Source organism: Adelges cooleyi, unplaced genomic scaffold (assembly GCF_023614345.1).
Source record: "Adelges cooleyi isolate 19-005CV unplaced genomic scaffold, UGA_ACOO_1.1 ACOO_flye_CR_arks_rails_tigmint_CR_PRNA_2, whole genome shotgun sequence".
Lineage (NCBI taxonomy): Eukaryota > Metazoa > Arthropoda > Insecta > Hemiptera > Adelgidae > Adelges > Adelges cooleyi.
In genome coordinates, this window is record NW_026095860.1 from 12,103,646 (window position 1) to 12,129,163 (window position 25,518).

The 25,518-nt window shown below is 30.2% G+C and overlaps 1 protein-coding gene across 1 annotated transcript; it reads left to right on the top strand.

Moving 5' to 3' along the window:
- Positions 1–16,213, top strand: LOC126833865 (MATH and LRR domain-containing protein PFE0570w-like). Its single transcript, XM_050565424.1, has 8 exons — positions 1–436; positions 541–2,029; positions 2,672–2,992; positions 6,842–7,803; positions 7,920–10,229; positions 10,343–11,164; positions 11,275–12,234; positions 14,385–16,213. Exons 1-8 carry the CDS (start codon positions 1–3, stop codon positions 16,211–16,213), a joined length of 9,129 nt encoding a protein of 3,042 aa, XP_050421381.1.
- The last annotated feature ends 9,305 nt before the right edge of the window (positions 16,214–25,518 follow it).

Below are 25,518 nucleotides of genomic sequence, written 5' to 3' on the forward strand. Positions count from 1 at the left end.
ATGACTGCATCAAATAGTGACCTTAAATCAAAAACAATTAGCACTACCGATGAGGAAAATTCTACGACAAATACAGAACCAATAAAAAGTAATATGAAAACCGAGTCATTAAAAAATTCAGATAAAGGTTTAGATAGTCCAGATGTTTACAAAACAACAATAGAAACGACTCTAAAAAACCCAACAAAAAAAAATGATTTGCTAACTGAAAATATTGCGGAGAAAAACCAATCAAGTGAAGAAAGTAGGTGTACGAGTAAATATGAAAATGAAACTACAGAAATGGAAACATCATTAGAAAATAAAAAGGCAGATGAGGAAATGATTACTTCAAGTACTGTCTCTAAATTACAAACAGATAAGTCAAACAAAGAATTGGAAAATTCAACAAATACTGGACCAAGAAATCGTAACATTGAAAAAGGATCATTAAAAAGTTGGATAACGGAATACACAATTCTGATAATAACTCAATTCCAATAAACACGACTGAGAAAGACCTACCAAACAATAAAGTCTTGCAATCTGAAAATATTTTAGAGAACCACCATTCAAGTAACGACAGTAGGGATGCAAGTAAATCAGAAAATAAGAGCTCAGAAAATGAATTATCATTAGCGAATAAAAGGGCAGATGAGGAAATGGTTACTTCAAGTACTGTCCCTAAATCACAAACACATATTTCAGAGAAAGAAGTTAGAAGTTCAACAAATACTGGATCAAAAACTCAAAACATTGAAAACAGATCATTTAAAAGTTCGGATAAAGCGGTAAACAATTCTGATCATTACTCTATTCCAATAAACACGACTGAGAAAGAACTACCAAACAATAAAGTCTTGCAATCTGAAAATATTTTAGAAAACCACCATTCAAGTATAGACAATAGTGATGCAACTAAATCAGAAAATAAGAGCACAGAAAGTGATTTATCATTAGAGAATAAAAAGGAAGATGAGGAAATGGTTACTTCAAGTACTGACCCTAAATTACAAACAAATATGTCAAACAAAGAATTGGAAAATTCAACAAATACAGAGCCAAGAAATCATAACATTGAAAACAGGTCATTTAAAAATTCGGATAAAGCGGTAAACAATTCTGATCATTACTCTATTCCAATAAACACGACTGAGAAAGAACTACCAAACAATAAAGTCTTGCAATCTGAAAATATTTTAGAAAACCACCATTCAAGTATAGACAATAGTGATGCAACTAAATCAGAAAATAAGAGCACAGAAAGTGATTTATCATTAGAGAATAAAAAGGAAGATGAGGAAATGGTTACTTCAAGTACTGACCCTAAATTACAAACAAATATGTCAAACAAAGAATTGGAAAATTCAACAAATACAGAGCCAAGAAATCATAACATTGAAAACAGGTCATTTAAAAGTTCGGATAAAGCGGTAAACAATTCTGATCATTACTCTATTCCAATAAACACGACTGAGAAAGAACTACCAAACAATAAAGTCTTGCAATCTGAAAATATTTTAGAAAACCACCATTCAAGTATAGACAGTAGTGATGCAACTAAATCAGAAAATAAGAGCACAGAAAGTGATTTATCATTAGAGAATAAAAAGGAAGATGAGGAAATGGTTACTTCAAGTACTGACCCTAAATTACAAACAAATATGTCAAACAAAGAATTGGAAAATTCAACAAATACAGAGCCAAGAAATCATAACATTGAAAACAGGTCATTTAAAAATTCGGATAAAGCGGTAAACAATTCTGATCATTACTCTATTCCAATAAACACGACTGAGAAAGACCTACCAAACAATAAAGTCTTGCAATCTGAAAATATTTTAGAAAACCACCATTCAAGTATAGACAATAGTGATGCAACTAAATCAGAAAATAAGAGCACAGAAAGTGATTTATCATTAGATAATAAAAAGGGAGATGAGGAAATGGTTACTTCAAGTACTGTCCCTAAATTACAAACACATATGTCAAACAAAGAATTGGAAAATTCAACAAATACAGAGCCAAGAAATCATAACATTGAAAACAGGTCATTTAAAAATTCGGATAAAGCGGTAAACAATTCTGATCATTACTCTATTCCAATAAACACGACTGAGAAAGAACTACCAAACAATAAAGTCTTGCAATCTGAAAATATTTTAGAAAACCACCATTCAAGTATAGACAGTAGTGATGCAAGTAAATCAGAAAATAAGAGCACAGAAAGTGATTTATCATTAGATAATAAAAAGGGAGATGAGGAAATGGTTACTTCAAGTACTGTCCCTAAATTACAAACACATATGTCAAACAAAGAATTGGAAAATTCAACAAATACAGAGCCAAGAAATCATAACATTGAAAACAGATCATTTAAAAATTCGGATAAAGCGGTAAACAATTCTGATCATTACTCTATTCCAATAAACACGACTGAGAAAGAACTACCAAACAATAAAGTCATGCAATCTGAAAATATTTTAGAAAACCACCATTCAAGTATAGACAGTAGTGATGCAAGTAAATCAGAAAATAAGAGCTCAGAAAGTGAATTATCATTAGAGAATGAAAGGGCAGATGAGGAAATGGTTACTTCAAGTACTGACCCTAAATTACAAACAAATATGTCAAACAAAGAATTGGAAAATTCAACAAATACAGAGCCAAGAAATCATAACATTGAAAACAGGTCATTTAAAAGTTCGGATAAAGCGGTAAACAATTCTGATCATTACTCTATTCCAATAAACACGACTGAGAAAGACCTACCAAACAATAAAGTCTTGCAATCTGAAAATATTTTAGAAAACCACCATTCAAGTATAGACAATAGTGATGCAAGTAAATCAGAAAATAAGAGCACAGAAAGTGATTTATCATTAGATAATAAAAAGGGAGATGAGGAAATGGTTACTTCAAGTACTGTCCCTAAATTACAAACACATATGTCAAACAAAGAATTGGAAAATTCAACAAATACAGAGCCAAGAAATCATAACATTGAAAACAGGTCATTTAAAAGTTCGGATAAAGCGGTAAACAATTCTGATCATTACTCTATTCCAATAAACACGACTGAGAAAGAACTACCAAACAATAAAGTCTTGCAATCTGAAAATATTTTAGAAAACCACCATTCAAGTATAGACAATAGTGATGCAAGTAAATCAGAAAATAAGAGCACAGAAAGTGATTTATCATTAGAGAATAAAAGGGAGATGAGGAAATGGTTACTTCAAGTACTGACCCTAAATTACAAACAAATATGTCAAACAAAGAATTGGAAAATTCAACAAATACAGAGCCAAGAAATCATAACATTGAAAACAGGTCATTTAAAAGTTCGGATAAAGCGGTAAACAATTCTGATCATTACTCTATTCCAATAAACACGACTGAGAAAGAACTACCAAACAATAAAGTCTTGCAATCTGAAAATATTTTAGAAAACCACCATTCAAGTATAGACAATAGTGATGCAACTAAATCAGAAAATAAGAGCACAGAAAGTGATTTATCATTAGAGAATAAAAAGGAAGATGAGAAAATGGTTACTTCAAGTACTGACCCTAAATTACAAACAAATATGTCAAACAAAGAATTGGAAAATTCAACAAATACAGAGCCAAGAAATCATAACATTGAAAACAGGTCATTTAAAAATTCGGATAAAGCGGTAAACAATTCTGATCATTACTCTATTCCAATAAACACGACTGAGAAAGAACTACCAAACAATAAAGTCTTGCAATCTGAAAATATTTTAGAAAACCACCATTCAAGTATAGACAATAGTGATGCAACTAAATCAGAAAATAAGAGCACAGAAAGTGATTTATCATTAGAGAATAAAAAGGAAGATGAGAAAATGGTTACTTCAAGTACTGACCCTAAATTACAAACAAATATGTCAAACAAAGAATTGGAAAATTCAACAAATACAGAGCCAAGAAATCATAACATTGAAAACAGGTCATTTAAAAATTCGGATAAAGCGGTAAACAATTCTGATCATTACTCTATTCCAATAAACACGACTGAGAAAGAACTACCAAACAATAAAGTCATGCAATCTGAAAATATTTTAGAAAACCACCATTCAAGTATAGACAGTAGTGATGCAACTAAATCAGAAAATAAGAGCACAGAAAGTGATTTATCATTAGAGAATAAAAAGGAAGATGAGAAAATGGTTACTTCAAGTACTGACCCTAAATTACAAACAAATATGTCAAACAATGAATTGGAAAATTCAACAAATACAGAGCCAAGAAATCATAACATTGAAAACAGGTCATTTAAAAATTCGGATAAAGCGGTAAACAATTCTGATCATTACTCTATTCCAATAAACACGACTGAGAAAGAACTACCAAACAATAAAGTCTTGCAATCTGAAAATATTTTAGAAAACCACCATTCAAGTATAGACAGTAGTGATGCAACTAAATCAGAAAATAAGAGCACAGAAAGTGATTTATCATTAGAGAATAAAAAGGAAGATGAGGAAATGGTTACTTCAAGTACTGTCCCTAAATCACAAACACATATTTCAGACAAAGAATTGGAAAATTCAACAAATACAGAACCAAAAACTCATAACATTGAAAACAGGTCATTTAAAAGTTCGGATAAAGCGGTAAACAATTCTGATCATTACTCTATTCCAATAAACACGACTGAGAAAGAACTACCAAACAATAACGTCTTGCAATCTGAAAATATTTTAGAAAACCACCATTCAAGTATAGACAATAGTGATGCAAGTAAATCAGAAAATAAGAGCACAGAAAGTGATTTATCATTAGAGAATAAACAGGGAGATGAGGAAATGGTTACTTCAAGTACTGACCCTAAATTACAAACAAATATGTCAAACAAAGAATTGGAAAATCCAACAAATACAGAGCCAAGAAATCATAACATTGAAAACAGGTCATTTAAAAATTCGGATAAAGCGGTAAACAATTCTGATCATTACTCTATTCCAATAAACACGACTGAGAAAGAACTACCAAACAATAAAGTCTTGCAATCTGAAAATATTTTAGAAAACCACCATTCAAGTATAGACAATAGTGATGCAACTAAATCAGAAAATAAGAGCACAGAAAGTGATTTATCATTAGAGAATAAAAAGGAAGATGAGAAAATGGTTACTTCAAGTACTGACCCTAAATTACAAACAAATATGTCAAACAAAGAATTGGAAAATTCAACAAATACAGAGCCAAGAAATCATAACATTGAAAACAGGTCATTTAAAAATTCGGATAAAGCGGTAAACAATTCTGATCATTACTCTATTCCAATAAACACGACTGAGAAAGAACTACCAAACAATAAAGTCATGCAATCTGAAAATATTTTAGAAAACCACCATTCAAGTATAGACAGTAGTGATGCAACTAAATCAGAAAATAAGAGCACAGAAAGTGATTTATCATTAGAGAATAAAAAGGAAGATGAGGAAATGGTTACTTCAAGTACTGTCCCTAAATCACAAACACATATTTCAGACAAAGAATTGGAAAATTCAACAAATACAGAGCCAAAAATCATAACATTGAAAACAGGTCATTTAAAAGTTCGGATAAAGCGGTAAACAATTCTGATCATTACTCTATTCCAATAAACACGACTGAGAAAGAACTACCAAACAATAAAGTCTTGCAATCTGAAAATATTTTAGAAAACCACCATTCAAGTATAGACAATAGTGATGCAACTAAATCAGAAAATAAGAGCACAGAAAGTGATTTATCATTAGAGAATAAAAAGGAAGATGAGGAAATGGTTACTTCAAGTACTGTCCCTAAATTACAAACAAATATGTCAAACAAAGAATTGGAAAATTCAACAAATACAGAGCCAAGAAATCATAACATTGAAAACAGGTCATTTAAAAATTCGGATAAAGCGGTAAACAATTCTGATCATTACTCTATTCCAATAAACACGACTGAGAAAGACCTACCAAACAATAAAGTCATGCAATCTGAAAATATTTTAGAAAACCACCATTCAAGTATAGACAATAGTGATGCAACTAAATCAGAAAATAAGAGCACAGAAAGTGATTTATCATTAGAGAATGAAAAGGAAGATGAGGAAATGGTTACTTCAAGTACTGACCCTAAATTACAAACAAATATGTCAAACAAAGAATTGGAAAATTCAACAAATACAGAGCCAAGAAATCATAACATTGAAAACAGGTCATTTAAAAATTCGGATAAAGCGGTAAACAATTCTGATCATTACTCTATTCCAATAAACACGACTGAGAAAGAACTACCAAACAATAAAGTCATGCAATCTGAAAATATTTTAGAAAACCACCATTCAAGTATAGACAGTAGTGATGCAACTAAATCAGAAAATAAGAGCACAGAAAGTGATTTATCATTAGAGAATAAAAAGGAAGATGAGGAAATGGTTACTTCAAGTACTGTCCCTAAATCACAAACACATATTTCAGACAAAGAATTGGAAAATTCAACAAATACAGACCAAAAATCAATAACATTGAAAACAGGTCATTTAAAAGTTCGGATAAAGCGGTAAACAATTCTGATCATTACTCTATTCCAATAAACACGACTGAGAAAGAACTACCAAACAATAAAGTCATGCAATCTGAAAATATTTTAGAAAACCACCATTCAAGTATAGACAATAGTGATGCAACTAAATCAGAAAATAAGAGCACAGAAAGTGATTTATCATTAGAGAATAAAAAGGAAGATGAGAAAATGGTTACTTCAAGTACTGACCCTAAATTACAAACAAATATGTCAAACAAAGAATTGGAAAATTCAACAAATACAGAGCCAAGAAATCATAACATTGAAAACAGGTCATTTAAAAATTCGGATAAAGCGGTAAACAATTCTGATCATTACTCTATTCCAATAAACACGACTGAGAAAGAACTACCAAACAATAAAGTCATGCAATCTGAAAATATTTTAGAAAACCACCATTCAAGTATAGACAATAGTGATGCAACTAAATCAGAAAATAAGAGCACAGAAAGTGATTTATCATTAGAGAATAAAAAGGAAGATGAGAAAATGGTTACTTCAAGTACTGACCCTAAATTACAAACAAATATGTCAAACAAAGAATTGGAAAATTCAACAAATACAGAGCCAAGAAATCATAACATTGAAAACAGGTCATTTAAAAATTCGGATAAAGCGGTAAACAATTCTGATCATTACTCTATTCCAATAAACACGACTGAGAAAGAACTACCAAACAATAAAGTCGTGCAATCTGAAAATATTTTAGAAAACCACCATTCAAGTATAGACAATAGTGATGCAACTAAATCAGAAAATAAGAGCACAGAAAGTGATTTATCATTAGAGAATAAAAAGGAAGATGAGAAAATGGTTACTTCAAGTACTGACCCTAAATTACAAACAAATATGTCAAACAAAGAATTGGAAAATTCAACAAATACAGAGCCAAGAAATCATAACATTGAAAACAGGTCATTTAAAAATTCGGATAAAGCGGTAAACAATTCTGATCATTACTCTATTCCAATAAACACGACTGAGAAAGAACTACCAAACAATAAAGTCATGCAATCTGAAAATATTTTAGAAAACCACCATTCAAGTATAGACAGTAGTGATGCAACTAAATCAGAAAATAAGAGCACAGAAAGTGATTTATCATTAGAGAATAAAAAGGAAGATGAGGAAATGGTTACTTCAAGTACTGTCCCTAAATCACAAACACATATTTCAGACAAAGAATTGGAAAATACAACAAATACAGATCCAAAACTCATAACATTGAAAACAGGTCATTTAAAAGTTCGGATAAAGCGGTAAACAATTCTGATCATTACTCTATTCCAATAAACACGACTGAGAAAGAACTACCAAACAATAAAGTCTTGCAATCTGAAAATATTTTAGAAAACCACCATTCAAGTATAGACAATAGTGATGCAACTAAATCAGAAAATAAGAGCACAGAAAGTGATTTATCATTAGAGAATAAAAAGGAAGATGAGAAAATGGTTACTTCAAGTACTGACCCTAAATTACAAACAAATATGTCAAACAAAGAATTGGAAAATTCAACAAATACAGAGCCAAGAAATCATAACATTGAAAACAGGTCATTTAAAAATTCGGATAAAGCGGTAAACAATTCTGATCATTACTCTATTCCAATAAACACGACTGAGAAAGACCTACCAAACAATAAAGTCGTGCAATCTGAAAATATTTTAGAAAACCACCATTCAAGTATAGACAATAGTGATGCAACTAAATCAGAAAATAAGAGCACAGAAAGTGATTTATCATTAGAGAATAAAAAGGAAGATGAGGAAATGGTTACTTCAAGTACTGACCCTAAATTACAAACAAATATGTCAAACAAAGAATTGGAAAATTCAACAAATACAGAGCCAAGAAATCATAACATTGAAAACAGGTCATTTAAAAGTTCGGATAAAGCGGTAAACAATTCTGATCATTACTCTATTCCAATAAACACGACTGAGAAAGAACTACCAAACAATAAAGTCATGCAATCTGAAAATATTTTAGAAAACCACCATTCAAGTATAGACAGTAGTGATGCAACTAAATCAGAAAATATGAGCACAGAAAGTGATTTATCATTAGAGAATAAAAAGGAAGATGAGGAAATGGTTACTTCAAGTACTGTCCCTAAATCACAAACACATATTTCAAACAAAGAATTGGAAAATTCAACAAATACAGAGCCAAGAAATCATAACATTGAAAACAGGTCATTTAAAAGTTCGGATAAAGCGGTAAACAATTCTGATCATTACTCTATTCCAATAAACACGACTGAGAAAGAACTACCAAACAATAAAGTCTTGCAATCTGAAAATATTTTAGAAAACCACCATTCAAGTATAGACAATAGTGATGCAACTAAATCAGAAAATAAGAGCACAGAAAGTGATTTATCATTAGAGAATAAAAAGGAAGATGAGAAAATGGTTACTTCAAGTACTGACCCTAAATTACAAACAAATATGTCAAACAAAGAATTGGAAAATTCAACAAATACAGAGCCAAGAAATCATAACATTGAAAACAGGTCATTTAAAAATTCGGATAAAGCGGTAAACAATTCTGATCATTACTCTATTCCAATAAACACGACTGAGAAAGACCTACCAAACAATAAAGTCTTGCAATCTGAAAATATTTTAGAAAACCACCATTCAAGTATAGACAATAGTGATGCAACTAAATCAGAAAATAAGAGCACAGAAAGTGAACTATCATTAGAGAATGTAAAGGAAGATGAGGAAATGGTTACTTCAAGTACTGACCCTAAATTACAAACAAATATGTCAAACAAAGAATTGGAAAATTCAACAAATACAGAGCCAAGAAATCATAACATTGAAAACAGGTCATTTAAAAGTTCGGATAAAGCGGTAAACAATTCTGATCATTACTCTATTCCAATAAACACGACTGAGAAAGAACTACCAAACAATAAAGTCATGCAATCTGAAAATATTTTAGAAAACCACCATTCAAGTATAGACAGTAGTGATGCAACTAAATCAGAAAATAAGAGCACAGAAAGTGATTTATCATTAGAGAATAAAAAGGAAGATGAGGAAATGGTTACTTCAAGTACTGTCCCTAAATCACAAACACATATTTCAGAGAAAGAAGTTAGAAATTCAACAAATACAGATCCAAAAACTCAAAACATTGAAAACAGGTCATTTAAAAGTTCGGATAAAGCGGTAAACAATTCTGATCATTACTCTATTCCAATAAACACGACTGAGAAAGAACTACCAAACAATAAAGTCTTGCAATCTGAAAATATTTTAGAAAACCACCATTCAAGTATAGACAATAGTGATGCAACTAAATCAGAAAATAAGAGCACAGAAAGTGATTTATCATTAGAGAATAAAAAGGAAGATGAGAAAATGGTTACTTCAAGTACTGACCCTAAATTACAAACAAATATGTCAAACAAAGAATTGGAAAATTCAACAAATACAGAGCCAAGAAATCATAACATTGAAAACAGGTCATTTAAAAATTCGGATAAAGCGGTAAACAATTCTGATCATTACTCTATTCCAATAAACACGACTGAGAAAGACCTACCAAACAATAAAGTCATGCAATCTGAAAATATTTTAGAAAACCACCATTCAAGTATAGACAATAGTGATGCAACTAAATCAGAAAATAAGAGCACAGAAAGTGAATTATCATTAGAAAATGAAAGGAAGGTGAGGAAATGGTTACTTCAAGTACTGACCCTAAATTACAAACAAATATGTCAAACAAAGAATTGGAAAATTCAACAAATACAGAGCCAAGAAATCATAACATTGAAAACAGGTCATTTAAAAGTTCGGATAAAGCGGTAAACAATTCTGATCATTACTCTATTCCAATAAACACGACTGAGAAAGAACTACCAAACAATAAAGTCATGCAATCTGAAAATATTTTAGAAAACCACCATTCAAGTATAGACAGTAGTGATGCAACTAAATCTGAAAATATGAGCACAGAAAGTGATTTATCATTAGAGAATAAAAAGGAAGATGAGGAAATGGTTACTTCAAGTACTGTCCCTAAACCACAAACACATATTTCAGAGAAAGAAGTTAGGAGTACATCAAATACTGGATCAAAAACTCAAAACATTGAAAACAGATCATTTAAAAGTTCGGATAAAGCGGTAAACAATTCTGATCATTACTCTATTCCAATAAGCACGATTGAGAAAGAACTACTAATCAATAAAGTCATGCAATCTGAAAATATTTTAGAAAACCACCATTCAAGTATAGACAATAGTGATGCAACTAAATCAGAAAATAAGAGCACAGAAAGTGATTTATCATTAGAGAATAAAAAGGAAGATGAGAAAATGGTTACTTCAAGTACTGACCCTAAATTACAAACAAATATGTCAAACAAAGAATTGGAAAATCCAACAAATACAGAGCCAAGAAATCATAACATTGAAAACAGGTCATTTAAAAATTCGGATAAAGCGGTAAAAAATTCTGATCATTACTCTATTCCAATAAACACGACTGAGAAAGAACTACCAAACAATAAAGTCTTACAATCTGAAAATATTGAACAAAACAACCAATCAAGTGTTGACAATAGGGATGCAAGTAAATCAGAAAGGAAGAACAGAGAAAGTGAAATACCTTAAGTAAAGGTTTAAGTAAACATGAAAATAAAACCATGAAAAGAAGTTTGTTATTTGAAAATAACAATATAGATAATGAAACAAATACTACGCTTACTGACATTGATTCCCCAAAAATCAGTTCAGAAGAAGAAAATCTCTCTAGCATTACACCACAGCACGAGCAGCAACCAGAAAATTTAGATCGTACATTAGTTCTTTACCAAGATAGACCAAATCAATTTCTTGCACCTATGAAGACTGTTGATAAAGATTTACCAAGGCATACGGGCTTGCACTCTAATAATATTGACAATATTGTAGATCCAGTACCTCTGAGCAAAGATTTAAGCGAACATGAAAATGAAACCAAGAAAAGAAGTTTATTATTTGAAAATAATAATATAGATAATGAAACAAATACTACGCTTACTGACATTGATTCCCCAAAAATCAGTTCAGAAGAAGAAAATCTCTCTACCATTACACCACAGCACGAGCAGCACCCAGAAAATTTAGATCGTACATTAGTTCTTTACCAAGATAGACCAAATCAATTTCTTGCACCTATGAAGACTGTTGATAAAGATTTGCCAAGCCTTACGGGTTCGCTCTCTAAAAATATTAACAATAATGTTAACAAAGAAGATAAACTATCGACAAATTCACCACAGCACGCAGAAAATTTAGATCGTACATTAGTTCTTTACCAAGATAGACCAAATCAATTTCTTGCACCTATGAAGACTGTTGATAAAGATTTACCAAGGCATACGGGCTTGCACTCTAATAATATTGACAATATTGTAGATCCAGTACCTCTGAGTAAAGATTTAAGCGAACATGAAAATGAAACCAAGAAAAGAAGTTTATTATTTGAAAATAATAATATAGATAATGAAACAAATACTACGCTTACTGACATTGATTCCCCAAAAATCAGTTCAGAAGAAGAAAATCTCTCTACCATTACACCACAGCACGAGCAGCACCCAGAAAATTTAGATCGTACATTAGTTCTTTACCAAGATAGACCAAATCAATTTCTTGCACCTATGAAGACTGTTGAAAAAGATTTGCCAAGCCTTACGGGTTCGCTCTCTAAAAGTATTAGCAATAATGTTAACAAAGAAGATAAACTATCGACAAATTCACCACAGCACGAGCAGCAACCAGAAAATTTAGATCGTACATTAGTTCTTTACCAAGATAGACCAAATCAATTTCTTGCACCTATGAAGACTGTTGATAAAGATTTGCCAAGCCTTACGGGTTCGCTCTCTAAAAATATTAGCAATAATGTTAACAAAGAAGATAAACTATCGACAAATTCACCACAGCACGAGCAGCACCCAGAAAATTTAGATCGTACATTAGTTCTTTACCAAGATAGACCAAATCAATTTCTTGCACCTATGAAGACTGTTGATAAAGATTTACCAAGGCATACGGGCTTGCACTCTAATAATATTGACAGTATTGTAGATCCAGTACCTCTGAGCAAAGATTTAAGCGAACATGAAAATGAAACCAAGAAAAGAAGTTTATTATTTGAAAATAATAATATAGATAATGAAACAAATACTACGCTTACTGACATTGATTCCCCAAAAATCAGTTCAGAAGAAGAAAATCTCTCTACCATTACACCACAGCACGAGCAGCACCCAGAAAATTTAGATCGTACATTAGTTCTTTACCAAGATAGACCAAATCAATTTCTTGCACCTATGAAGTCTGTTGAAAAAGATTTGCCAAGCCTTACGGGTTCGCTCTCTAAAAGTATTAGCAATAATGTTAACAAAGAAGATAAACTATCGACAAATTCACCACAGCACGAGCAGCAACCAGAAAATTTAGATCGTACATTAGTTCTTTACCAAGATAGACCAAATCAATTTCTTGCACCTATGAAGACTGTTGATAAAGATTTGCCAAGCCTTACGGGTTCGCTCTCTAAAAATATTAGCAATAATGTTAACAAAGAAGATAAACTATCGACAAATTCACCACAGCACGAGCAGCACCCAGAAAATTTAGATCGTACATTAGTTCTTTACCAAGATAGACCAAATCAATTTCTTGCACCTATGAAGACTGTTGATAAAGATTTACCAAGGCATACGGGCTTGCACTCTAATAATATTGACAGTATTGTAGATCCAGTACCTCTGAGCAAAGATTTAAGCGAACATGAAAATGAAACCAAGAAAAGAAGTTTATTATTTGAAAATAATAATATAGATAATGAAACAAATACTACGCTTACTGACATTGATTCCCCAAAAATCAGTTCAGAAGAAGAAAATCTCTCTACCATTACACCACAGCACGAGCAGCACCCAGAAAATTTAGATCGTACATTAGTTCTTTACCAAGATAGACCAAATCAATTTCTTGCACCTATGAAGACTGTTGATAAAGATTTACCAAGGCATACGGGCTTGCACTCTAATAATATTGACAATATTGTAGATCCAGTACCTCTGAGTAAAGATTTAAGCGAACATGAATATGAAACCAAGAAAAGAAGTTTATTATTTGAAAATAATAATATAGATAATGAAACAAATACTACGCTTACTGACATTGATTCCCCAAAAATCAGTTCAGAAGAAGAAAATCTCTCTACCATTACACCACAGCACGAGCAGCACCCAGAAAATTTAGATCGTACATTAGTTCTTTACCAAGATAGACCAAATCAATTTCTTGCACCTATGAAGACTGTTGATAAAGATTTACCAAGGCATACGGGCTTGCACTCTAATTTTATTGACAATATTGTAGATCCAGTACCTCTGAGTAAAGATTTAAGCGAACATGAAAATGAAACCAAGAAAAGAAGTTTATTATTTGAAAATAATAATATAGATAATGAAACAAATACTACGCTTACTGACATTAATTCCCCAAAAAACAGTTTAGAAGAAGAAAATCTCTCTACCATTACACCACAGCACGAGCAGCACCAGAAAATTTAGATCGTACATTAGTTCTTTACCAAGATAGACCAAATCAATTTCTTGCACCCATGAAGACTGTTGATAAAGATTTGCCAAGCCTTACGGGTTCGCTCTCTAAAAATATTAACAATAATGTTAACAAAGAAGATAAACTATCGACAAATTCACCACAGCACGCAGAAAATTTAGATCGTACATTAGTTCTTTACCAAGATAGACCAAATCAATTTCTTGCACCTATGAAGACTGTTGATAAAGATTTACCAAGGCATACGGGCTTGCACTCTAATAATATTGACAATATTGTAGATCCAGTACCTCTGAGTAAAGATTTAAGCGAACATGAAAATGAAACCAAGAAAAGAAGTTTATTATTTGAAAATAATAATATAGATAATGAAACAAATACTACGCTTACTGACATTGATTCCCCAAAAAACAGTTCAGAAGAAGAAAATCTCTCTACCATTACACCACAGCACGAGCAGCACGCAGAAAATTTAGATCGTACATTAGTTCTTTACCAAGATAGACCAAATCAATTTCTTGCACCTATGAAGACTGTTGATAAAGATTTGCCAAGCCTTACGGGTTCGCTCTCTAAAAATATTAACAATAATGTTAACAAAGAAGATAAACTATCGACAAATTCACCACAGCACGCAGAAAATTTAGATCGTACATTAGTTCTTTACCAAGATAGACCAAATCAATTTCTTGCACCTATGAAGACTGTTGATAAAGATTTACCAAGGCATACGGGCTTGCACTCTAATAATATTGACAGTATTGTAGATCCAGTACCTCTGAGCAAAGATTTAAGCGAACATGAAAATGAAACCAAGAAAAGAAGTTTATTATTTGAAAATAATAATATAGATAATGAAACAAATACTACGCTTACTGACATTGATTCCCCAAAAATCAGTTCAGAAGAAGAAAATCTCTCTACCATTACACCACAGCACGAGCAGCACCCAGAAAATTTAGATCGTACATTAGTTCTTTACCAAGATAGACCAAATCAATTTCTTGCACCTATGAAGACTGTTGATAAAGATTTACCAAGGCATACGGGCTTGGATTCTAAAAATATTAGCAATAATGTAGATCCAGTACCTGAACCAGAAACATCGAAATTGGCAATAGATATTCCAAAAGAATCAAATCTACCAAAAGTCGTGGATCATATTCTAGATCAATTGACAAATAAATCAGAGACCAATCCTAGAGATACATACATCCCCTTAAGTCCACATACATTACACACGATCCCTGATAAGCAGAAAGTTGGACGAACCTCGTTTGGGTCGTACAGCGATAAATTAATTGAAGGTATTCCCTCATATATTTATAGGTCTAGCAAAGCTCCTAAAATGACAACAGCGTCAACAGAAAAAATTGAAAATCAAAATCAAAATCAAGGAATTTTAAAACCCGAAAATATAAATTTGGACATCAATATAAAAGAGAGAAAAAGCGGCGCTGTACAATTTGCCGATCCAGTAACGAATGTAATAGAAACGAAAGAGGAACAAAATGATAAAGAAAATAAACTCCAGAAAATGAAACCCTGTTTAATTACAGGCAAAGCTCAAAAGGATAACAATGAAAGATCACCAAATGTGAAAAGTATGTCAAATAACAAAAATTCCGATATCCCCAAAGTAGACCAGCCAACCATCTTAGACGGCCTCTACTCAAAGTATCGAAGAAAATTTAGTCGAAAACCAAGATCTATAGTCGCAGAATACCATGCAGACGCTCCTTTAATTAATGGAAGGGAAAATAAAGACAATTTAGAAAAAATGAATTTGGAAAAATCTAAAATATCCGACGCGGAAAAACAACCAAAACTAATTGATGGACCAAAAGAAATCCAAACATCGCTAGGCGAGTCTGGTAGTGCACAGGAACAGTTGAAACCTACAGAAAAAATACACAAATCATCGGCAAGTGAAAAAATAAAATCATACTTGAAGCCTTTCGTTGACGGAAACGATAGTTTCTCAAAAAGTCTTAGTTACTTGGAAAGCCTTCAAAATACGTTTAAACTACATGGTTGAAAGCAATCGAAGAAACATGACAATCGAAGTTAAGTGTCCAATAATAAATAATATATATGTATTTTTTTTAAGTAAATAAATAAAATAATAATTGTATATGTTTGATATCCGATCGTTAAGTAAAATGTTGATATTTACTTCCAATGTTTGTAAACACTGTGCAAAATACCTAATAGGTATTTATTTCCATTATACATCACTGAATTTCTCGACAAAAAAAATTCACTTATCACACATTATGACGTGACGTATTTCAATGTATTTTACCATTTAATAGTATTTAATTAGTACCATTATGAATAAACGATGTACTTAATGTGTTTATTATTGTTTTAACTTAAAAATAAATACACTGTTTTAAATATATTATGATAGTGTGTACCCCGCATTAAAATATTTAATTGATACAAAATATATATTTGTTTAAACAATCTAAATAGATAAGCACAGCGCAACATGTGCTGTTAACGTGAATTACAAATTGATAATTTAATTTATTGATTTTAATGTTATAATATGTTTGTAGTCTCTTAGATTTACTATAACTTTTTTACCCGACGTTTCAGTGTGTTGTTGGAAATAATAGTACCTGTGTAAATATGCACAGTGGTCAATGGTCCAAAGTGTACTTAGGGGTTGCAATCCATGGTTGCGCTGTTGTTGTCTATAGGAATAAGATGAATGTAGCAAATTGCTTTAAATCACCATACGAACCATTCTCGTTTGCAGTTTCTCCCACTGTATAATATTGCTGTCACTTTTTTTAAACCTGAATGTTTTGAGTCAAATTTCAGATTATAATACGTATGATCGTATATGTATACTAAATTGTGCTTACACAAGTAGCTTATGTATTCGAAAATACATAGTATATTCTATAATGAACAACATATTGTGCTGTTTAGTTTACGAAACAATTACAGCTTTAAGTTGCAAACATCCATATTCGTGTTGCACTTTGTTCTTGATATGAAAAAAAAAAATTAACAAATCGCGCAACTTTGAAATTATTCAATAACATAATATCTGCAAAACTTACAAAAGTCTGATTTTTCTTTATCAAAAAAAAAATAATACATCAACATTGCTATACAGCTACTATATTATTTAGAACGTCAAAAAGTGTAAGTCTTCTTCTAGTTGGAAATGATGTATCTACCTACTGTAGGATCGGTGTAGCCACTATCTTATAGTGTGTCACACCTAAAGGTGAGCCACTAAAAAAAATGATTACACAAATTCAAGAAAAAACAGAATTATTGCAACGTTCCCAAACTTTCTTAGACAGTAGACACGGCATTAAAAATGTATTTAACAATAATTTTCCTATTGAGGTTCAAGCAGGGAGGAATCCACTCATTGAGCAATTCTATTGCAGATCAAAAAGTGTCTGGCTTAGCTTAGCATATTTTAGCGCAAATTCAAAATTGCTAAATTCTATAAATATATTAAAGAGTTAAGTAATAAATACTCGTCTTTAACACATTGTTTAGGCTATTTTTCTTTAGTTGTAATGTGTTTAGCCACTCAGTCCATGCTTACCAGATTTCTTTTCATTTTTACGGTGGTTACTCATTAAAAAAAAATTTTAAAACCGTCGAAGAGAACCTTTGACCGCCGAATGAATACATTTTCGGCCAGCTACGAACTAATAATCATATAATGCGCTTGTTTACAGAAAATTATAATAATTGGATGTGATTAATGTGGTAAATTTATCTATTATGAAATTTGCATACGAAATATGCAAAATTGCGTTGACCTTGTTGAAATTATTTTCCAATTTGTTCCGTGACGTATGATCATGGTGATTACCTGTTAATTGTCAGTAACTTATTTTAATTGGTAGTCTTCGAAACCAAACAACGCAGCAAACGGTTGTTATTGTTTTTTTCCCTGTGACTTTGTAAATACAATAAAGCAGTGATGTTAACAACTCTAGTTGGACTCGACTTGAAGTACAATGTTGACGTGCGTCAGAATATAATATACAACCCCAGATAAGGGGAAAACAGAGTTCAATAATTCATGTTAATTGCTTTTGTAATAAATGAAAGGTAAATACACGCTACAATAGGTTGAAAAATATTATATAATAATTACGTTTTAATTATCTTTCCGACGTTTGAAACGGATATTTTATATACATTGTCATCTTGTCGTACTCAGGAAGGTGTACTTTACATATTATACTGTATCACACATTATATTATAATTTAATGATAGTATTGTTATCAAACTAGGAGAGTTTATTTGTATTATGGCACTTTGCATATATAAAATATGTCCCGTGATAACAATATTGATAATCTTTAGAAAAATAATAAAATCGGTCGTACACGTATCTGCGATCCGGTTGGTCACGCGGTATTCAATGTGACCATTAGTTGATGCTTAATTTAATATATGAACAAAATCACAACTGATCCTATTTTGTGCGATAACTTGTTACTATAGATAATTATAATAATACTGTAAAATATAAGGTGGGAGTAACCTTAAGTCATGTAAATAGTGTAAATATAATACCCCACTCAAGCTTCAATCATTTTTTTAGTATAAGGTTATTTTTTTCGCAATATAACGTTTATTATTGTTTTTTATCATCTATACTGACCAACTATAAAATGCAATGTGTGATAAAATCAAATTTCATAGCTGTCCGGTGACCGATGCACTAGGTATAAGTATAATATCAGTAATAATAGATGATAAAAAAAAAAAAAGGTAATATAAGGGCGGATATAGGATTTATAAGGTAATAATTGTGTAAAAAAACCTATAGCAAATGTTTTAATACTCAGTAGATACAAGAGAATATGTAGCCAGTAGCTCGACGTCTAACCTTTAAAGTCAAAACCTTGAACCAAATGTTAACAATTGAAAAGGTTGAATTTTTACGAGCTGATTAATTTTAACAGGAAGACAAGTTTTTAACAAGGAAATAAAGTTCAGCTGCTTAGTGTTATAATCTTAAGACATGTGATTTACAGACATACAATATGAACACACACATTTTATTGCCTTAACAATTGCCTATACGTTTACATCACATTTAAATAAACGTGCGAAATAACTGTGCAGTTAGCGCCGTATCTCTAATAGTAGAAAATATAATCTGGAAAAAATATATGACTTTTCAATGTGCCAAACATGTGACCTAAAGTTGGTAAGTCTAATTTTTTTTAAACGAAAATTAAGAAATATCTGCCGGTTTAATTGCTGAAAACGAATATAGGTTTTTTTTTCTATTCAACTTATTGTGTTTTGATTATTTAAATATTCTTCAAAACTCAGATGTAAAAAATTCATACAAATTTAAAAGCCATATTCCATATTATTGTTTTGTTACATTGCAAAAACAATCAAAAATTGTTTTTCAAGATTACTCAATGCGTTTTAATATGTTGTAAAAATAACTGTTATTTCATTTGTAACTCATTACTCATTAAAACCATAATAGTCACGAAAAGATAATCGTTACATTAATATCAATTACATACTATATATTATTTAGCGTTTCAAATAAAAATGTTATAATTAAAACAACATATTGTTTAAATCGAATGCTGAACATATCTATTACATATCGTATATTCGTACGATATAAGTATACATAATGTAAGGTTCGAAACAAAAATTAACCATAAAAACCATTATAGCAGATAACCTATACATTAAAATAATTAAAACGGCGTTTTAAAATTAATTTACAGGTTAACAAATTTGGAACGAAGCTTAAAAATAGCCTTTAAGAAAAAGGTCAGATTTGAACAAATATATGTAATTATCACATTATACGTACTCGTATAAATATATATTTAAATTCATAATTCAATTTTCTCGCCGTTTTTCGTACCTACTGTTGTTTATTTTACACGTGAAGACCACTAGGCGAAAACTATGAAACAAACTTAACGCGGTGGTCGAACGTGAGTTAAGGTTGGCAACACCTCCCCAAGACATTGTAATGTTACATTAATTCATACCTTCGTCAAATTATAGAACATAAATAACGTTTACATAGAAAAAAATTGTACCAAAAATAATAGAATTGGACGAAATTTTTATTAAAGCAACTCTTTTTTTGGAGATAACCAAAAAAAATATGTATTTGTATAATATAAAACTGTAACACAATAAAGTGTTATATGAACTTAGAAATTTAAATTCAATTTAAGAACCTTTAATTAGAATCGCCCAAAGACATAGTGATTAAAGCCTACATAAAAAAATGTCTAACACATTTAAACCGTTTATTTACAATTCCCTGGTCTGATCTTTCAAAAATATTTTAACTTTAATTAAGTTAGAATAGACAAATAATTCTTGTGCTTATAGAATGATGTGCGTGTAACATTCGAATGTTGATACATGTATTCTGGTGTGGTGATGAATGATGATTTTTCTATACATTGAAGTGAGATAATTTTTGTTGGCTTTGAATAATAATATGCACTTTGGATATTTTGGTCGATTTACTTGTTTACCTTACTTAGTTAGGGTCTCTTCATCAGGTAGTCGTGCAATGATCAGGAATATTGACTGAATAATTATTGATATTATAACTCTGACGAAGATGTTGGAAAATATATTTATTTCTGTTTTTCTTTTGTTGTTGTTCATAATATAATAAATATTAAAATTAAAGCGAAATTACAATATTATTTAAAACACTTTATTGTAGTGTTTTAAATAATATGTTAACCATTTAAACTGCGTGCAGTGTGCATCCTACAAATTAAAAACCAACCAAGTGTACATGCCGATTCCACCACTTTGCAACACCGCTGGTGTAAATCATTTAAATAAAAATTTATAATAAACACATATTCAAACGATTTATGATTTTCGCATAGAACAATGCGTAAAACAGTAGGTACAACGTTGTAAAACATTTTTTTTTTAATGAGCCTAGTATTAAAAAGTACTCAGGGCACTCAGGGTTACATTTCATGGCGTTCTATTGTCGCGTGTTTACATTGTACGGACTAAATGATATTATTCATATATAGGTATATAGTTGTAGGACAGCTGTTCAACTAATCCGCCTATTAACATAGTACTATGTAGTCGGAGTAGTATCGTTTTCTAGTCGGTTTCATCACGCTGTATATACAAGCGGCCGTATCGTCCATTGATGAATGGAAAGCTACCGTGTGTAATCTTATACAGGCATAAACAATAGAGGACGACTTGGGCTTTCGGTTTTTTGCGGCAATATCGTTTGCGCGGCCTTCGTTGACGTTTTCTTAAGTAAAAACGACCGAAAATACCGAAAACTGGTCGTACTGTGTAATACAATGTTTTTTTTTTACTGGTTTTTCGTTTTGTTTTTTTATTAGTACGCTTTTATTACAATATCCGTTTCCTGTTTCCAAAATCCATTGTAAAGCTCCACCTCTCATACTTAAACTTAAATAGTAATTATCCAAAACTGGTTATCGTCAAAATGTTCTTAATTTAAAAAATCAGTCGATATAAATGATAGAGCTCTGATAAAATATATAAATAAAAAAGGTAAATATTTATTAGTTTTATAATATTGTGAAAGAACAAAACGAATTTCTGCAATTATTTTAAATAATGTGTTAATGTGTTGTGTGTCCTTAACGAATCAATCTGAATACATACATACACGTGTACACTTTGTGCTTACATTGATATCTCGACGTATATTTATATTTCCACTATTAACACTATAAAAACTATATTGTAAAACTTAGTAGAGTAATAATTAATAACGAATATAAATTATTAACTGCAGCGTACAAGTACAAAAGTTATAATTAACAATTAATTGTTGGTTTATTTATAAATCCAGCGAAATCTAATATTAGCGATTACTAAAACAACAAAATAAAAATATCTTCAGTCTTTGTATTTTTATCAGTTGATAGTATTATATATAATATAATATATAATATATCAATTATATATATTATAAATAATATTAATTTACATTAAAAATATATTTAAAATTAGCATGTATTCACAGGTCAAACATTATATAATGAGGCCTTGAATGTCAAGCAATGACATAAATACTAAGTCGAATTAACACTTACACTTGTGAGCCAAAAAAAGTTAGATTGAAGTACATAAGAAACGTGTTAATTTCTATACAAGTCACATTCACAATTGAATTATTTAAAAAATGAGAACATAAACGTCGTCGAAAAACCTTTGTGTTATGGCCCTCGAAATTAGGGCTTAGGTATCATCATTTTCTCTGAAAGTCTATGGTGAAATACTTATCTAGGAGTTAGGTTTGTGATCCATATGTTCTTACAAAAACTCATCTATGCTACTAAATGTATAAATTCAAAAATACATCTTCATTCCGCATCGAAGACAGTAGAACTATTTTTATTAGCCATTACTGCCCTACATGCAAGTTGTTAATATATTCAAGGCTAAATATAAAACACGTTATATTCTGTATAAAAAAAAATTAAAATATTAAGCCAATGCACAATTGTCCACAGATGTCTTGTAAACAATATACATGTGATTTGCGCGGTACTGAAGAAAATATACAAGCACGGGAACACCACGATCCCTAACTATTATGAATAAACATTTAAATTATCAATTTTTCAAATAATATTTTTATATTAAAAACGTATTCATCTCTAATATAATAACTAATTAATAATTGGATATTTTTCTTATACCTATACACATGCAAGCCTTTCTTCTATTATCTCGAACGTGTTATACACCATCTGATGTTCATGGTCATTGCACAATGCCAATTGAGATTTCAATAATAATTAATAATCATATTTGTACCTACAATATAAAAATAAAGAATACTAGGAAAAACTTTGAAGCCTATAAATACAAGAGAGAAGTTAATCGGATTACTGTAAGAAAACATTTTCTATAAATACAGTATATAAATGCGCTATATGTAACTTCCAAAAAATAAATGCGCGTTAGTTCCTTTATTGGACATAGCGCTACCGATTTCCAATCAAATACCAAATAAATATTTACTTACCCCCTTGAAGGGATGGGATTTTTTTTGTAGTTCGCTTTTTTATAGTTAATTTGAGTGTTAATGTCAGAAAATTGACCCATCAATAAAATATAAAATAATTTTAATAATCTGTACACCCAATTTTCTAGCGTTATGATCTGACTTTCAAAAGTAATTTCTTAGTAAACCTCTTAGATGTATACATTATTAAATATAACTATTTTTTATTTTAACAAAATATTATACTGATCGATCAGATTTTGAAAGTCCTGTATAAAACGATTAGGTAGTTTATCATTGCTTACATATTACTCTAAAGGCAATTATTATTCTATTAATGAGTTAATCCTTTGCATACGTGCATTTTAGAGAAAAAAAAATAGTGCATTATCGTCGACAACACAACCGGTATGATATATTATTGTAATTATTAGTCAAATCAGCTCTTCTTTTTCTCCGTCTTATCCCATACAAGTGGGATAAATACTATATTATGATCATTATGTATTTATAGCTATTTTGTAAAAACACATTCTGCAAAAAACGTTTTAGAGGTGGAGATTTACGGTGGAATCGATTTTACATAATTATAATAGACATGATATATCTGAACATTATTATAGAATCTTATCGGTCACTTGGCATATATTATAACTAATTAAATTCAATGGCTAAAAATGTACACTTGGTGTAAAATATTGTCTGCACAAGTTGGTTCTGATATACTATTTTTTTTTATCTTGCTCATACGTTGATAGTATAATCAACTAATGAATGATAGTAGATTGCCATTAATATTATAATACAGGATCTTGACTTTCATTAAAATTCATCGGAAACAATTAAAGGTTAAGACGATAGTAACCGCAATTATAACTAAGTGATTTCCCCCATTAATTAAGAAAAAAAGTATTGTATCACGACGAAGAAATTTTAGGTAATCAGAACAGTGTGAAATCTATCACTATTAGTTTTTTAAAAAATGTACATAAGATCAAAATGAAAATTATGTTTTCAATGGGTGATGTTTAAAAATAAAATTCAAAATTCCTTTCAAAAAATGACGACAAATTGTAAAACAAAGAAAAACTGCTTAAAATTGCAAGATTACAACTTATTTAGAAAAAAAACTATTTTGGTTCACCTGACTTAAATAAAAGTTGTTAGCAATTTTACATCATAAATTATTAATCATTTATATTATAAATATAGCAAACAAACATAACATTTACCATGAAAAATTAGTATTTAATTAAACACACAATTATTTATTCTCCGACCAACCACACAGTAGTGATAAAAAGTATCATAATAATAGTAATGATAAAATACTTAATAAGTAAAATAGGTAGCAACTAATTGACGTACTTAAAAGCTCTCATTATATTAAATATTATATATTTGTACTAAGTAACTGACCTCTACCGTATGATTAATACTTTATATTTACTACTATAACACACGACTAGAGTATTAAAAACATGTATATTTAATCAAATTATTAGTCGTACATTTTAATAATAAAAAACTAAATATATTATTATATTATATTTAAAATACTAATAATAGAAATTTGTTTTTAATTCAGATAACGTGAGAGGTAGACTGTATAGTTATTGGTTTTTTAATATTATGCCGTATTCAAGGTTCTAAAAACAAACTAAGTCTACTAATCAAACATTATAATCAAAACATATTAGTTAATCAAACATTTTGAGACTTATAATTGGTTTACTAGATAATTATTGTTTTTAGAAAATTAAAGCAACAATATTATATGTTTTAGCCGTAGTTATAATTATTAGTTGATTACTTATTTACTTATATATGTACTAAATAAGTTATATCAAGTAAAGCACAATGATATGCGCTACATTTTTTTTTAATGTCGATTTTTATTAAGAAAATGAAGAAATATTTGATCCGGTTGGAGTATAATTTAAAGCTCCATTCATTGTAACACAATTCAGCTTACCCATAAGGGATTTACACAGCAAGTTATTGCCATAGCTTAATTAATATAGGTAAATAATATTAACTAGTTTTACCTACAAAAAAAACTATTAACTACTCAATCTGTAAACATGCTTTAATACCTACTTATAAATTTATTTATTAGTACAATAATTATATTATGTACCTATGTTACAATACATTGTATTTTCCTTTAAGAATTAAGACAGTCATAATACATAGTACACAAATTTTTGATTTCTCAGTTATTGTTAAATAGTTTTTTAGCGGTAAAACAACGGCTACACGTTTTAGGTTAAGATGAGCCAACGCTGCAAACACATTTTAACAAATTTTCGTAAATAAG

What these genes read in the sequence shown, in the direction of transcription:
- LOC126833865 (XM_050565424.1), top strand. Translation starts at nt 1, where the DNA reads ATGACTGCATCAAATAGTGACCTTAAATCAAAAACAATTAGCACTACC. An exon ending in AATCATAACATTGAAAACAG is followed by an intron (nt 2,993 to 6,841) that starts GTCATTTAAAAG and finishes CATTGAAAACAG; the next exon opens with GTCATTTAAAAATTCGGATA. An exon ending in AGAAAATAAGAGCACAGAAA is followed by an intron (nt 10,230 to 10,342) that starts GTGAATTATCAT and finishes CAACAAATACAG; the next exon opens with AGCCAAGAAATCATAACATT.